Source organism: Bos grunniens, chromosome 2 (assembly GCF_055505025.1).
Source record: "Bos grunniens cultivar Pamir isolate PY7600 chromosome 2, Bosgru_T2T1.0, whole genome shotgun sequence".
Lineage (NCBI taxonomy): Eukaryota > Metazoa > Chordata > Mammalia > Artiodactyla > Bovidae > Bos > Bos grunniens.
Genome location: NC_141166.1, coordinates 18476691 through 18491863, shown reverse-complemented (window position 1 = coordinate 18491863; position 15173 = coordinate 18476691). Strand labels below are relative to the sequence as shown.

At 46.6% G+C, this 15173-nt stretch overlaps 1 protein-coding gene across 46 annotated transcripts in view; it reads left to right on the top strand.

Annotated features, from left to right (window-relative positions):
• Window positions 1-3656, top strand: part of LOC147377709 (nuclear body protein SP140-like) — an 81151-nt gene extending 77495 nt beyond the window's left edge. For all 46 annotated transcript variants that reach the window (XM_086336468.1, XM_086336442.1, XM_086336460.1 and 43 more), the window contains 5 exons: window positions 593-708; window positions 1599-1707; window positions 1971-2048; window positions 2496-2639; window positions 3240-3656. In XM_086336468.1, coding sequence (XP_086192594.1) covers window positions 593-708; window positions 1599-1707; window positions 1971-2048; window positions 2496-2639; window positions 3240-3332 — 540 coding nt within the window. In that variant the 3' untranslated portion in view covers window positions 3333-3656. The remainder of the gene's footprint in view (window positions 1-592; window positions 709-1598; window positions 1708-1970; window positions 2049-2495; window positions 2640-3239) is intronic.
• The last annotated feature ends 11517 nt before the right edge of the window (window positions 3657-15173 follow it).

Sequence of the window (15173 nt, the reverse complement as noted above, 5' to 3'; positions counted from 1 at the left end):
CTGAATGGGAGCTTTAGGCAAGATGGTCCTTGGGGCTAGCACTTCCTCATGTATGGCCATTTCTAAAACAAAAGAAATGGCCAGAATCCCAATTCACCCTACACAAGTAGCTTCATGCAAAAGCCCAGAACAAGACTCAAAATAATTGTTAAAATAATCTTGTAATAATTAAACTAAGAAGTTTAATCCACCGTATTAAGTTCTCAATATATCACCCTCCCAGAAGTCAATTTAATTATTGTGGTATAGGCAAACACATGTAGCACTTTATTTCTGGACTTTATTTTATCTCTCATCTGCAAGGTAATAAATTCCCATAAAATTACCTTGTTTTGCTGCTAGTCTTTCAGTGTTAGATTCTCTGGTTTTACAGGGAAGACTTTTTTGGTCTGACATATAGGCTCTTCCTCATCAATTTCATTGCAGAGCACACTTTCTTCTTCTGAAATGCCCACACCATGCTGTTCTTTAATGTCTCAGGGAGAACCACATGCATCCATTCAGGTTCATACAAAGGCAGTGGGCTCTTGACTCCCAGAGTGCTGGCCTTCTGGGGTCTCACTGGGGATATAGATGTTGCTTTACCTTCTAGCTGAGAAACTCAGATGTGTGTGAGACCTGCCGGGATGGAGGAAAGCTGTTCTGCTGTGACACTTGTTCGAGGTCTTTTCATGAGGACTGTCACATCCCGCCGGTGGAAACTGAGAAGTGCGTGAGATGCTGCCCCTCCCTTCTGATTGGGGCCCTTCCCTCTGGCCACGCCCACTCTCCCTGCCTAGTTCTTACTATGTCTGGATGGGGAAAGAGTGGGCCCATGGGTACAGGGTCCAGCGGTAGGATGCAGAGAGCCGCTTCAAGATGCAGGCAGTGGCAGGTGGATGCTTTTTGCCACTCGGTCTCCTCTAGGACACTGAGGCTTGTAGCCAGGTCCTTTGTCCACCAAGCTCCTGTCCTTTGCTAGAAGTTTTCCAACCTGACTCCTGGCCACAGGGGTGGAAACACACTTGTTTAGTGTTGCTGAGGTTCAGCCACTCAGTCGTATCCGACTCTTTGCGACCCAGGCTTCCCTGTCCCTCACCATCTCCCAGAGTTTGTTCAAACTCATGTCCATTGAGTCGGTGATGCCATCCAACCATCTCATCATCTGTCGCCCCCTTCTCCTCCTGCCTTTAGTCTTTCCCAGCATCAGGGTCTTTTCCAATGAGTTGGCTGTTCTGTGCTTATTCAGAAAACAAAGGAAGCATGGGCTGGTTCCCTCATTTTGTCACATTATTAATGGGCTGAGGGAAGCCGGAGGACCCCAGGGGTAAGGCCCAGTTTTGACATGCAGGCCAGGCGGACAGATTCCTTGTGCTCCCAGAAGTGGGCACAGAAAGGAGAGCCCCCCACTCACTCTGACACCAGCTCCACACACTGTAGTGGGGGTCATTGACTCAGACCCCATATGGTAGTCTTGGAGACTCTGGAGGTCTTCCTTCCTCCCCCTTCCTCCCAGAGCTGTGTCCACCAATGTTCCTGAAAGGAGGACGGTGGCAGACATGGGAGTGGCAGGTGTTTCTGGCGACCTTGTCCTCGCTCACTTATTCCCGGCCCCGCAGGGACCCGTGGAGTTGCACCTTCTGCAGGATGAAGGAGTCTTCAGGAAACCAGCAGGGTCTCGGGGAATCTGAGGTCCTGGCGAGGCTGATGCAGTCAGAGGAGCAGCTGGTAAGTCAGACGGGAACCCAAGCCTTCCCAAGTGTGAAAAGTCAAGCACAGGGTAGGGGGAAGGCAACCACAGGGTGAGCCATGACTCAGTCACACTCAAGTCACACCAGGACTTGTTTGCAGCCATTGCACGTCTGTGTCCAAGAGCCATCCCCATCTGGGGAAACTTCCAGAGACTGGTATGAGTCATGTTTGGCCTGGGGATGTGTATGGGGCTCAATGTCTCCAAGCTGCTTTTTGTTGACAGCTTCCTTCTTTTGCAGAAATGTGAGTTCCTCCTCTTGAAGGTCTATTGCCATTCAGAGAGCACCTTTTTTGCGAGGATTCCCTATTATTATTATGTAAGTAACCACAACAAGGGCTCCCCAGGTTGTGCTAGTGGTAAAAAACCCACCTGCCAATGCAGGACACAGAGGAGATGTGGGTTCGAGGAGATCCCCTGGAGTAGGAAAGGGCAATCCAATCCAGTATTCTTGCCTGGAAAATCCCAAGGACAGAGGAGCCTGGTGGACTCCAGTCTAGGGGGCCACAGAGACTCAGACACAACTGAGCACACAGAGATGCACACCGGTCATAAGTAATCACGACCAACAGTGATCGCAGGTGCCATGATGTCCCCCCAGCTGGAAACCGGCACCTGTGATAGTCGAGGCCGGACTCCCACAGGAGCAAGAGAGTGAGCTCCTGTTATCGTTACCTTGTGTTTCTACCAGATTTGATGGGAATCCACAAGAGGCACACGTTGAACTCTGCCAGTAATGCTCCCAGTGACTTTTGTTTTTCCCTAGATTAAAGAGGCTTCTAAAAACCTCAAGGAGCCCATGTGGCTGGACAAGATCAAGAAGAGGCTGAATGAGCAGGGCTACTCCCACGTGGAAGGGTTTGTGTGGGACATGCGTCTCATCTTTCAGAACCACAGGGCATCTTTCAAGGCAAGTGGCTCTCTCTGCTTCCATTTCATTTTCTCTTCCTTTCTTAAAATTTTATTTTATTTTATTTGTTTTCGGCTGCACTGGGTCTTCGTTGCTATGTAAGCGCTTTCTCTAGTTGAGGCAGGTGAGGGGCTACTCTCTAGTTGCAGCATGGGGGCTTCTCATTGTGGTAGCTTCTGTTGTTGTGGAGCACAGGCTCTGGGCGCATGGGTTTCAGTACTCAGCACACAGGGTTAGTGGCTCCATGGCAACAGGAAAGGAAGTTCACTGAACTAACACAGCCACCCTGTACTATTTGCACTATTACAAAGAACACAGATTACTTTTCTGATTCTCACTGAAATCAATAACCCAGCCAAATAAGTAAGAGCTCCCAAGTGTGGTCATAATTTTCCACTCCTGTCCTGTTAATATGAAATAATCACGCTCTTAAGAAAGCATAAGTTACTCTGGGCTGCATGAGTTTTTTAGCATAACCTGGTTCACATAACTCAGGATGTCAAAGATAAAAGAGCCTTGATCGTCCTCAGTTGCAGGGTATCCAGTGATATTGATAATAAAGATCATTATTTTTTTTATCATTTTATTATTTTTTTCCAGTTCAGTGATTTTGGCCAAATGGGGCTTAGACTGGAGGCAGAATTTGAGAAGAATTTCAAGGAAGTGTTTGCTCTTCAGGAAACAAATGAATAATGGAATAATGGATGTTGTTGGTGTCCTGGAAATTCCTCTTTTGGCCAAATGTCTCATTCCCCAGCTGCATGAAGGATTGGCTGCTGATGCCACCCCTCCCCAGAGCGCTGCCTTCAGCCAAGTGGAGCCAACTTCACCTGGAGGCGACACGTCCTTGGCCTGGGGGCTGGCCTCCAGTCGACCCAACCTTGATGCTCTGTGCATCCCATGGGATCAGGCTGGAGCCTGTCTGAATATCCATCCTTAGCTTTTGACCCAATACTGTCCTGCTTCCCTCATTCCTTTCTAGCAAAGAAATACAAAATAAATTACTTACGTAAGAGACTTTATTGCAGAGTCTGTTTCTAGGGAACTCAACTTAAGATCATGGTCCTAGCAAGCAGGCTAAGAATGGGCTCTGAAGCTGGATCACAGCCTGTTAGGTAGTGTATTGATGGTCGTGCTCTAATTGTGCAGTTGCTAAACATTCACTTGTAGGAAACTGGATGAGATAAAGGCAAGAAGGTATACAGTGGGTGAAATTCTTTGGCATTTACAAAAGAATAAATGGTGACTAAAAAACTAGATTTTGGTGCCTATCATTGAGTGCCCCTAATATATTGAAAAGAGTAAATGGCAGGCTTAAATCTCTTCAGTTCAGTTCAGTTGCTCAGTAGTGTCCAACTCTTTGCCACCCCATGGACTGCAGCATGTCAGGCTTCCCTGTCCATCACCAGCTCCCAGAGTTTACTCAAACTCATGTCCATTGAGTCAGTGATGCCATCCAACCATCTCATCCTCTATCATCCCCTTCTCCTCCCACCTTCAATCTTTCCCAGCATCTCGATCTTCTCAAATGAGTCAGTTCTTCGCATCAGGTGGCCAAAGTATTGGAGTTTCAGCCTCAACATCAGTCCTTCCAATGAATATTCAGGACTGATTTCCTTTAGGATGAACTGGTTGGATCTCCTTGCAGTCCAAAGGATTCCTAAGAGTCTTCTCCAACACCACAGTTCAAAGCATCAATTCTTCAGCACTCAGCTTTCTTTATACTCCAACTCTCACATCCATACATACTGGAAAAACCACAGTTTTGACTAGATGGACCTTTGTTGGCAAAGTAATGTCTCTGCTTTTTAATATCCTGTCTAGGTTGGTCATGACTTTTCTTCCAAGGAGCAAGTGTCTTTTAATTTCATGGCTGCAGTCACCATCTGCAGTGATTTTGGAGCCCAGAAAAATAAAGTCAGCCACTGTTTCCATTATTTCCCAATCTATTTGCCATGAAGTGATGGGACCAGAGGCCATGATCTTAGTTTTCTGAATGTTGAGTTTTAAGCCAGGCTTTTCACTTTCCTCTTTCACTTTCATCAAGAGACTCTTTAGTTTTTAGCTTTCTGCCATAAGGCTGGTATCATCTGCATGTCTGAGGTTATTGGTATTTCTCCCACAATCTTGATTGCAGCTTGTGCTTCCTCCAGCCTGGCATTTTGCATGATGTACTTTGCATATAATTTAAATAAGCAGGGTGAAAATATATAGCCTTGACATGCTCCTTTCCCGATTTGGAACCAGTCTGTTGTTCCATGTCCAGTTCTAACCGTTGCTTCTTGACCTGCATACAGATTTCTCAGGAGGCAGGCCAGGTGGTCTAATATTCCCATCTCTTTAAGAATTTTCCACAGTTTGTTGTGATCCACACAGTCAAAGGTTTTGACATAGTCAATAAAGCAGAAATAGATGTTTTTCTGGAACTTTCTTGCTTTTTCGATGTTCCAGCTGATGTTGGCAATTTGATCTCTTGTTCTTCTGCCTTTTCTAAATCCAGCTTTAACATCTGGAAGTTCACAGTTCATGTACTGTTGAAGGCTGGCTTGGAGAATTTTGAGTTTACTAGTGTGTGAGATGAGTGCAATTGTGCAGTAGTTTGAACATCCTTTGGCATTACCTTTCTTTGGGATTAGAATAAAAACTGACCTTTTCCATTCCTGTTGCCACTGCTGAGTTTTCCAAATTTGCTGACATATTGAGTGCAGCACTTTCACAGCATCATCTTTTAGGATTTGAAATACCTCAACTGAAATTCCATCACCCCCACTAGCTTTGTAGTGATGCTTCTTAAGGCCCACTTGACTTCACATTCCAGGATGTCTGGCTCTAGGTGAGTGATCACACCATCGTGGTTATCTGGGTCACTAAGATCTTTTTTGCATAGTTCTGTGTATTCTTGCCACCTTTTCTTAATATTTTCTACTTCTGTTAGGTCCATACCATTTCTGTCGTTTATTGTGCCCATCTTTGAATGAAATGTTCCCTTGGTATCTGTAATTTTCTTGAAGAGATCTCTTGTCTTTCCCATTCTGTTGTTTTCCTCTATTTCTTTGCATTGATCACTGAGGACGGCTTTCTTATCTCTCCTTGCTATTCTTTGAAACTCTGCATTCAAATGGGTATATTTTTCCTTTTCTCCTTTGCCTTTATCTTCTCTTCTTTTCACAGCTATTTGTAAGGGCTCCTCAGACAACCATTTTGCCTTTTTTGCATTTCATTTTTTTGGGGATGGTCTTGATCACTGCCTCCTGTACAATGTCATGAGCCTCTGTCTATAGTTCTTCAGGCTCTCTATCAGATCTAATACCTTGAATCTGTTTGTCACTTCCACTGTATAATCATAGGGGATTTGATTTAGGTCATACCTGAATGGTTTTCCCTACTTTCTTCAATTTAAGTCTGAATTTGGCAATAAGGAGTTCATGATCTGAGCCACAGTCAGCTCCCAGTCTTGTTTTTGCTGTCTGTATAGAGTTTCTCCATCTTTGGCTGTAAAGAATATAATCAATCTGATTTTGGTATTGGCCATCTGGTGGTGTCCATGTGTAAAGTCTTCTCTTGTGTTGTGTTTGCTATGACCAGTGTATTATCTTGGCAAAACTCTATTAGCCTTTACCCTGCTTCATTTTGTACTCCAAGGCCAAATTGCCTGTTACTCCAGGTGTTTCTTGACTTCCTACTTTTGTATTCCAGTCCCCTATAACAAAAAGGACAAAATCTCTTAATCACCACCTGAAGCAAACAGACCCTCATACCTACAGCTGGAAGGCAGACAGTAAGGAAGTCCTGACACAGACTCTAATTTTAAGAATGGGAGAACATGGGGGAAGATTGAAGCCTAAACTTAAGATGGGCTCCTGCGCCAAAGGCAGAGCCCTAGTGAAAAAGAAGTGACCCTTGAATCAGAGTTGGGCTTCCCAGGTAGATGCAAGTGAGAACTTTGAACCTCAGGTCTCCCTGAATGCATGGGCCCTGCAGAAGAGTCCCTTCCCACTGGTTGGAAGACAGATCCCACCCTTCCCCAACCCTAATCTTGCTTGAATGAAGACTCTGCAGAGTCCTCTCAGCAGGACCCCACTGGGAAAGTCCTGGGTCCTCTTGCCAGCTGCAGCAAGGATTTATCCCAGTGGAGTTGCAGGACTGGCCAACATGTACAGCAGGTACCAGGAGTCTAGGGGTGAATCCTGGGCGAAGAAGGGGAATACGAAACAAGAAAAGGAAAAATTGTTAATACAGAAGCACTCCTCTGTGCCGAGAAGTTTAATTACCCTGGCAAGGGCCAAAAGGGATTATTCAAGTATGTTCCTAGCAGCTCTTAAAGGCATACATATAAGTAAGTATATGTATATGTGTGTCACACACGTATGTGTATATATATATACACACATATACACACAGACATATATGTATGCCTTTAAGGACCACCAGGGGCATATATATATATATATATATATATATATATATATATATATATATACACACACACACACACACACACACATACATGGTTCGAATAACAGCTGGAGCCCTGGCCCATAGATGTTTATGAAGATAGTTACTAGGACATGGTCATTAAACTTATTGTGGCAATCACTTTACTATGTATATAGTCAAATCATTATGTGTGTGTATATATATGTATATATATTTATGTGTATATGGGATTTCTTTGGAAGGAATGATGCTAAAGCTGAAACTCCAGTACTTTGGCCACCTCATGCAAAGAGTTGACTCATTGGAAAAGACTCTGATGCTGGGAGGGATTGGGGGCAGGAGGAGAAGGGGACGACAGAGGATGAGATGGCTGGATGGCATCACTGACTCGATGGATGTGAGTCTGAGTGAACTCCGGGAGTTGGTGCTGGACAGGGAGGCCTGGCGTGCTGCGATTCATGGGGTCGCAAAGAGTCGGACACGACTGAGCGACTGATCTGATCTGATCTGATCTGATATATATAAAGCACTAATTTAACAAGGTAATAAGGAGCACACAGCTGAGGGGCACCAGCATCCTTGCACTGCTGTTTGGGGCTCTCCTCCGTAGGTTAGCATAAGGGAGGAATGCATTTCTGTTCCTTTCATGTTGTACTTCTATGAAATAATGGATGTTCACTAAACTTATCACAGCCATCATTTCATTATATATATATATATAAGTCAAATTATTATGCTGTACACTTAAACTTATACAGTGTTGTATGTCAATTATATCTCAATAAAGCTGGAAGAAAAATATCTAATAAAAAATCTTTAATTAAAACAAGACTTTGTGTAAACCACGGTACACACTGGGTGTAGTGGAGGCAGGGATACCAGACCTACCAGGAAAAGAAGATCCAAAAGCCTAGGCGGGTGGCACAGCTCTACTTCCTACAACATGAAAACCCCTCCACCAGGTGCCTATGCTTCTCAAGAGGCCTCACAGACACTAACCCAACAAGGGGAGGAGGAGCACACAGCTGAGGGCGCCAGCATCCTTGCGATGCTCAGCGTAGGCTGTCCTCTGGTCCTCTGTAGGTTGCCATAATGGAGGAATGTCTTACAGAACTGGATTCCCAAGTAGCAATGGAAGGGATAGGATTCCAGAATGATAGATGCCAGGCGGCAGCAAGATGGCAAGTGTCAGAGCAAGATGAAACTCTAATTGTAACGTGTAGTGTGGTTAGAATGACAGTGAGGGCCCTGGCTCATAGATGTCTATGAAGATAGTTAATAGGACTTGGATGCTAAACTTATTGTGATAATCACTTTGTGATTATATAGATCAAATCATTAATGCTGTACACCTTAAGCCTATAGACAGGTGGGCAGCCAATAGCATATTGCAAAGAGTTTAAAAATGGATGAACAGATTGCTGAGATCAGCTGCCCCAATCAAAAATAAAGATCCTTTGCCCAGTTTCCAGACCTGAGCCAAATCTAGGACCTGTCCATGGAAAGGAGGGCAGGTCTCATAACAAACTGCAAATGTGGTCATTCCCTGAGTTCTTCACCAAAATGCCCTAAGGCCATTTATGCAAGTATCCATATGGCAGACAAAGGAAAACGCACAGATCTTTTAACAGTTGTTACAGCATTTGAGTTGATGCTAGTTCCTGGAGCCCAAAGCACCGTCACAGTTCTTGTTAGAGTATAGCAGTAAGGTAATGTCCGTCTAACAGAGTCCACTCAATCCACAGAGCCACCCAGCCATCATCACCCCAGTTCCTCGGTGTGAGGATGATGAGAACATACATAGCAGTTAGCTGAGCTGGTTCTTTAACCTCTGAAATGGCAATGACTGTCTTAGGAGAGGCCAGTCAGAAGGCCTTGAAATTGAAGTTTCCCTTGGTGAAAATAAGCAGAAAGAAAACTGTATTCCTGGGGAATGAGGGGATCACGAGGATGAGTGCCACAGGTGAAGATTTAAGGATGCAGGGCTCCAGTCCTCTTTACCTCTTTGAACATCTGGCTTCTGCAAAAGCTGCTAAATGACCACTAGAAACTAACCAAGAGCAGCCCCAGTTACACCGTTGTGCTTTTAATAGGTATGCTATCTTACAGCAGATCAGCATGGCCTATGGTACGTGTCATGCAGTTATCAGTATGCAAAATGTACTTTAAAAATATCCAGTGGGAAGTAGGATAAGAGGCACTTCACATTCACAGGGATTGGACAATAGTACGTGTTTACAGTCTGGCCCCAGGGCTATGTGAATTCTCTTGCTCTCTGGCACAGTATATGCTGAAGGGGCAAAGTCCATCTGGACACTCTGCAGTATGTTACATTGGTCCACTATATTGATGCTTGTATATATAGGAAAAGGAGTGCGTCAAGGCTGTATATTGTCACCCTGCTTATTTAACTTATATGCAGAGTACATCATGCGCAGAAGGCAGTGGCACCCTACTCCAGTACTCTTGCCTGGGGAATCCCATGGATGGAGGAGCCTGGTGGGCTGCAGTCCATGGGGTCGCTAAGAGTTGGACATGACTGAGTGACTTCCCTTTCACTTTTCACTCTCATACATTGGAGAAGGAAATGGCAACCCACTCCATCGTTCTCTTCTGGAGAATCCCAGGGACAGGGGAGCCTGGTGAGCTGTCGTCTATGGGGTCGCACAGAGTTGGACACGACTGAAGTGACTTAGCAGCAGCAGCAGCAGCAGAGTACTTCATGAGAAATGCTGGGCTGGAGGAGGCACAAGCTGGAATCAAGATTGCGGGAGAAATATCAATAACCTCAGATATGCAGATGACACCACCCTTATGGCAGAAAGTGAAGAACTGAAGAGTCTCTTGATGAAAGTGAAAGAGGAGAGTGAAAAAGTTGGCTTAAAGCTCAACATTCAGAAAACGAAGATCATAGCAGCCTGTCCCATCACTTCATGGCAAATAGATGTGGGAACAGTGGAAACAGTGGCTGACTTTATTTTTCTGGGTTCCAAAATCACTGCAGATGGTGACTGCATCCATGAAATTAAAACACGCTTACTCCTTGGAAGGAAAGTTATGACCAACCTAGGTAGCATATTGAAGAGCAGAGACATGACTTTGTCAACAAAGGTCTGTCTAGTCAAGGCTATGGTTTTTCCAGTGGTCATGTATGGATGTGAGTTGGACTATAAAGCTGAGCTCAGAAAAATTGATGCTTTTGAACTGTGGTGTTGGAGAAGATTCTTGAGAGTCCCTTGGACTGCAAGGAGATCCAACCAGTCCATCCTAAAGGAGATTAGTCCTGGGTGTTCATTGGAAGGACTGATGTTGAAGCTGAAACTTCAATACTTTGGCCACCTGATGCGAAGAGCTGACTCATTTGAAAAGACCCTGATGTTGGGAAAGATTGAAGGCTGGACGAGAAAGGGATGACAGAAGAGGAGATGGCTAGATGGCATTACCGACTCGATGGACATGAGCTTGAGTAAACTCCAGGAGTTGGTGATGGACAGGGAGGCCTGGCATGCTGTGGTTCATGGGGTCACAAAGAGTCGGACACAACTGAGCGACTGAACTGAACTGATGCTCAGTCATGTCCAACTCTTTGCCACCCCACCCCATGGACTGTAGCCTGCCAGGTTCCTCTGTCTTTGGGATTCATCAGGCAAGAATATTGGAGTGGGTAAACCATTTCCTTCTCCACAGAATCTTCCTGACCCCAGGATCAAACCCAGGTCTCCCTCATTGCAGGCAGATTCTTTACCATCTGAGCCACCAGGGAAGTCCATATATAAATGTTTGCCTAATGACGATATCAGTTTAGTTCAGTCACTCAGTCGTGTCCGACTCTTTGCAACCCCATGGACTGCTGCATGCCAGGCCTCCCTGTCCATCACCAACTTCCGGAGTTTACTCAAACTCAAGTCCATTGAGTCAGTTATGCCATCCAACCATGTCATCCTCTGTCATCCCCTTCTCCTCCTGCCCTCAATCTTTCCCAGCATCAGGGTCTTTTCAAATGAGTCAGTTCTTCGCATCAGGTAGCCAAAATATTGGAGCTTCAGCACCAGTCCTTCCAATGAATATTCAGGGCTGATTTCCTTTAGAATTAATTGGTTTGATCTCTTTGCTGTCCAAGGGACTCTCAAGAGTCTTCTCCAACACCGCAGTTCAAAAGCATCAATTCTTCTGCACTCAGCTTTTTTTATGGTCCAACTCTCACATCCATATTCAGTCTCTCCCATCAGAAAGCTTCCATAAGCTTCTTATCCTTATTCATCAGAGGGCCGACAGAATGAAAACCACAGTGACAGGAAACTGACCAAACTGATCACATGAACCACAGCCTTGTCTAACTCATTGGAACTATGAGCCATGCTGTGTAGGGCCACCCAAGACAGATGGGTCATGGTGGAGAATTCTGACAAAATGTGGTCCACTGAAGAAGGAAATGGCAAACCACTTCAGTATTCTTGCCTTGAGAACCCCATGAACAGTATGAAAAGGCAAAAATATATGACACTGAAAGATATATGTATATGTGTGAGTATATATATATATATATATATGCTTCCCAGGTGGTACTAGTGGTAAAAATTCAGCTGCCAATGCAGGAAGCACAAGAGAGCAGGTTCAATGCCTGGGTTGGGCAGATCTCCTGGAGTATGAAGTGGCAACCCATTCCAGCATTCTTGCCTGGAAAATTCCATGGACAGAAGAGCCTGGAAGGCTACAGTCCCTGGGGCCACAAAGAGTAGGATACGATTGACCACACATATACACATATACATGTTTGTTTATATATATGAAATGGAAATTGGTTAATGTGAATATGAGGCTGAGAAGTCCCATGAGATGCCATTGGCAAGCCAGAGACCCAGTAACAGTGGTAAGTCCAGTCCAAGACTGAAGGCCCAAGAACCAGGGGAGCCAAAGGCATAACTTCCAATCCAATAGCATTGGATACACCTGTCCCAGCCCAACTAGGCAGGCAAGAAGAGAATAAATGTCCCTCCTTCACTTTTTTTTTATTTAGGCCCTTAACAGATTGGATGCTGCCTGCTTACCTTGAGGAGGGCCATCTACTTTACTGAGCCCACATATTCAAATACTGATGTCATCCAGAAACACCTTCAAAGACGTCTAGGGGTAATCTGCACATCTCATGGTCCTGTAAAGTTGACACATATCATTAACTATCACAATGACAGTATGTTAATTGGACCTGATGAGCAAGAAGTGTTGAGTGTTCTAAAACCCTAGTTGAGTCACACGCACTCCCAGTAATGAGACATAAACCTTTTAAGATTTGAAGACATGTCATATAGGCAAGTTTTTAGGGGTTAAGTGGTCTGGCACTTAACAGGATGTCCCTGGGTTGGGAAGATCCCCTGGAGGAGGAAATGGAAACCCACTCCAGTGTTCTTGCCTGAAAAATCCTATGGACAGAGGAGGCTGGTGGCTACAGTCCATGGGGTCACAAAGAGTCGGACAAGATGGAGCACGCATGCACACACAGTAAACATCTCCTCCGTCTTGTTAAGGAGCTGCCACTGAACAAATGTTATCCAACTGTATTTGAGCTCCTTAATAAACCTCACCTGAGAGCTCAACTCCCCAAAGGGAGTCTGGCTGGCCCAGCTTGCTCAATGGCCAGTGTCTCAATTAACATTCCTTCTATGCCTACATACAAAGAGGGGAAGTCCTGACCCAAAGGAATCCAGGTCTGTCTACAAAGGGGTGGAGTGGGCTGGACAAACAAGGATAACACAGTTGACCCTTGGAATTCAACTCAGGGACCATTAGTGGAGTCTGATGTCTAAGGAGAAGAATGGGGTGGTCCAGGCCAGTCAGAGAGGCTGCAGAGACTGGGAGTGAGGGGCACATTCCTGGAATCAAACAGAGCAGGTTGACTGTGATTCCACCGCCTGTGCTTTGGAGATTAAGGCTTAGAGCATCCACTCCACTCCCTTGGACAGCCAAGGGCAAGGATGGCCATTAAGCCTGTCACCTCTGTCTGTTCCATTAACCTGCATGCAGATGTGGGGTGCTGGCTGCAGAGGAGCCTGGCTGTGGTCTTACCTGGGTGGAGAGTGGCTGTGTCCCCAGAAACTGCAGGAGGACCTGGTGCTTTTGGGGTCTGGGTCACTTGGGCATGACCCCTCAGCCCGAACCTCTCAGTGTGGACCCCAGGGCATCAGCACCCACCCTGTTGTCTGGAAGAGAGAACAAAATTCATCTCTCTCATGGAAACTGGGTGGGAGGACGTTCCCGTGAGGAGAGTAGGCAAAGAACAGCTGCCAGGGCTTCTAGAAAGTGTACAGAAGCAGGTTGATGAAGGAGAGACGTTGAAACTCGCCGGAAGCAGCCAGGACGACTGTTTCCTGTTTATTATTACTTGGGTCTGAGAGCTGCCCCAGTTTTGCATGAGGCGGCTGAAACTCTGGTGGGAAGCCCGCCTTGTCTCTGGTCAGCAGAGCCAGGGAAGAAGCCCAGGGCAACCAGGTTTTCTGGGAAGAGAGGGGAAAATCCCAGGAAAGTCATAGAGAAGAACCCCAAATTCTGAGTATAAACCTTCCCCACTTGTGTTCGAAATTGACTCTCAGGCAAAAAGGTGAGCTAGATGGCGATCAAAATATCGGCTTTCTTCATGGTAAAAGCTGGATCGGGCTTAGCACTGTGGCTTAGCATGTGGCAGAAAAAGAAATCCCTGAACTGAACCTCAGAATCGGGCTCATCCACACAGCATCACACAGCTCCAAGCACTCACACCCCACCCCACCCCACTCCCCCAGCCCCTGACCCAGTGCACTTGACCTTGGAGGGGCTGACAGAGCCCCAGCCTCTGCAGGCAGGACAAGCCCAGGGAGACCCAGCAAGGAGCAGACTCACCCCTTCCACCCTCCCCAACCAGAGTCTCCCAGGAGTGGGGAGGAGCAGGGGGTCCGGGCAAGCCCTGCTGACTGAGGGGCTGCCCTGGAAGGGGACCCTGGAGCCAGCCTGAGTGTAGCCATGGGTCCCAGGCACCCACCCCTCTTCACTTCAGCTCTCATGGAGGAGCAAGGGGTCTTGATCCTCTGGCCCCAGGGGCCACAGTGGCTGCTGCTTCCTCCTGCCCTGCAGGTTCAAATCCCAGATCCCACTGTCTCGTCTCAGGGACAGGCCTCGGGTCCCCACTGGGCTCTCCCAGTGTGGAGACCACCCCCACTACTCAAGTCTGAACGGAAGCTGCTCCTGGTGAAGCTTGCGAAGCCTGTTGCCCTGGCAGATCCTGTGCCCCGTGGTCGCTCCTCAACAACGGCCTCTCCTGCTCTGTGGGCTTCCAGATCTGATAACTGGGCTCCTCCTGTGATAGCAGAAAGGCTCCCGCTTCAGTGCTCCTCACAGCCACAGAACATGCCCCAGGCATCTCTTTATTTCCTTCAATCACTCCAGCAGGGTCTGTACGAGGAGTTCAACCTCCTCCTCCTTCTTCTTTTCTAATTGAAGGTATAGGTGAGGTACCATGTTGTGTTAATTTCTACTTTACAGCAAAGTGATGCAGTTGTATATACACATTCTCTATAGTTTTCCATTATGGCTTATCATAGGACCAACCTGCAACCTGTCCTTTCCCAAACTTGAGTGGGTCTGACATTATTTCCTGGATCAAAGAAACTGCTTTCTCCACAGAGGACTTGGGGTGCTTCAGACCCCACCCCCCACCCGACTGCTCTCGTGGGTGTGGTGCTGGGTGTGGTCCAGCTTTCTCTGGCCCACAGGAAGGTCTCCACCAGGGGCCAGGAGCAGCCCCAGCTCAGGAGTGTCTGTCCTGTGTATTGTGTGCCCAGCCTCTGCTAGGTGGTCTCTAATTCCAGGTGTTCACCTTGAAGGTCCTAAACAGAATACAGAAAAATTGGCACATTTATGTCAACACATGGCACAGCACTGACCTGGTCCACCAGCCACCCAGGTACAGAGAGGAGAGAGAAGGGACCCTAGACAAGGCAGGTGTGGTCTGTGCCAGCCTTGTGTGGACGCCGTGCCCCATGGAGTCAGGGGCAGAGGACAGTCCTGCCCGGATGAGGCTCAGCTCAGTAGTTCTGCTACGCCCTGGAGTGAGGGGGACGAGAGAGG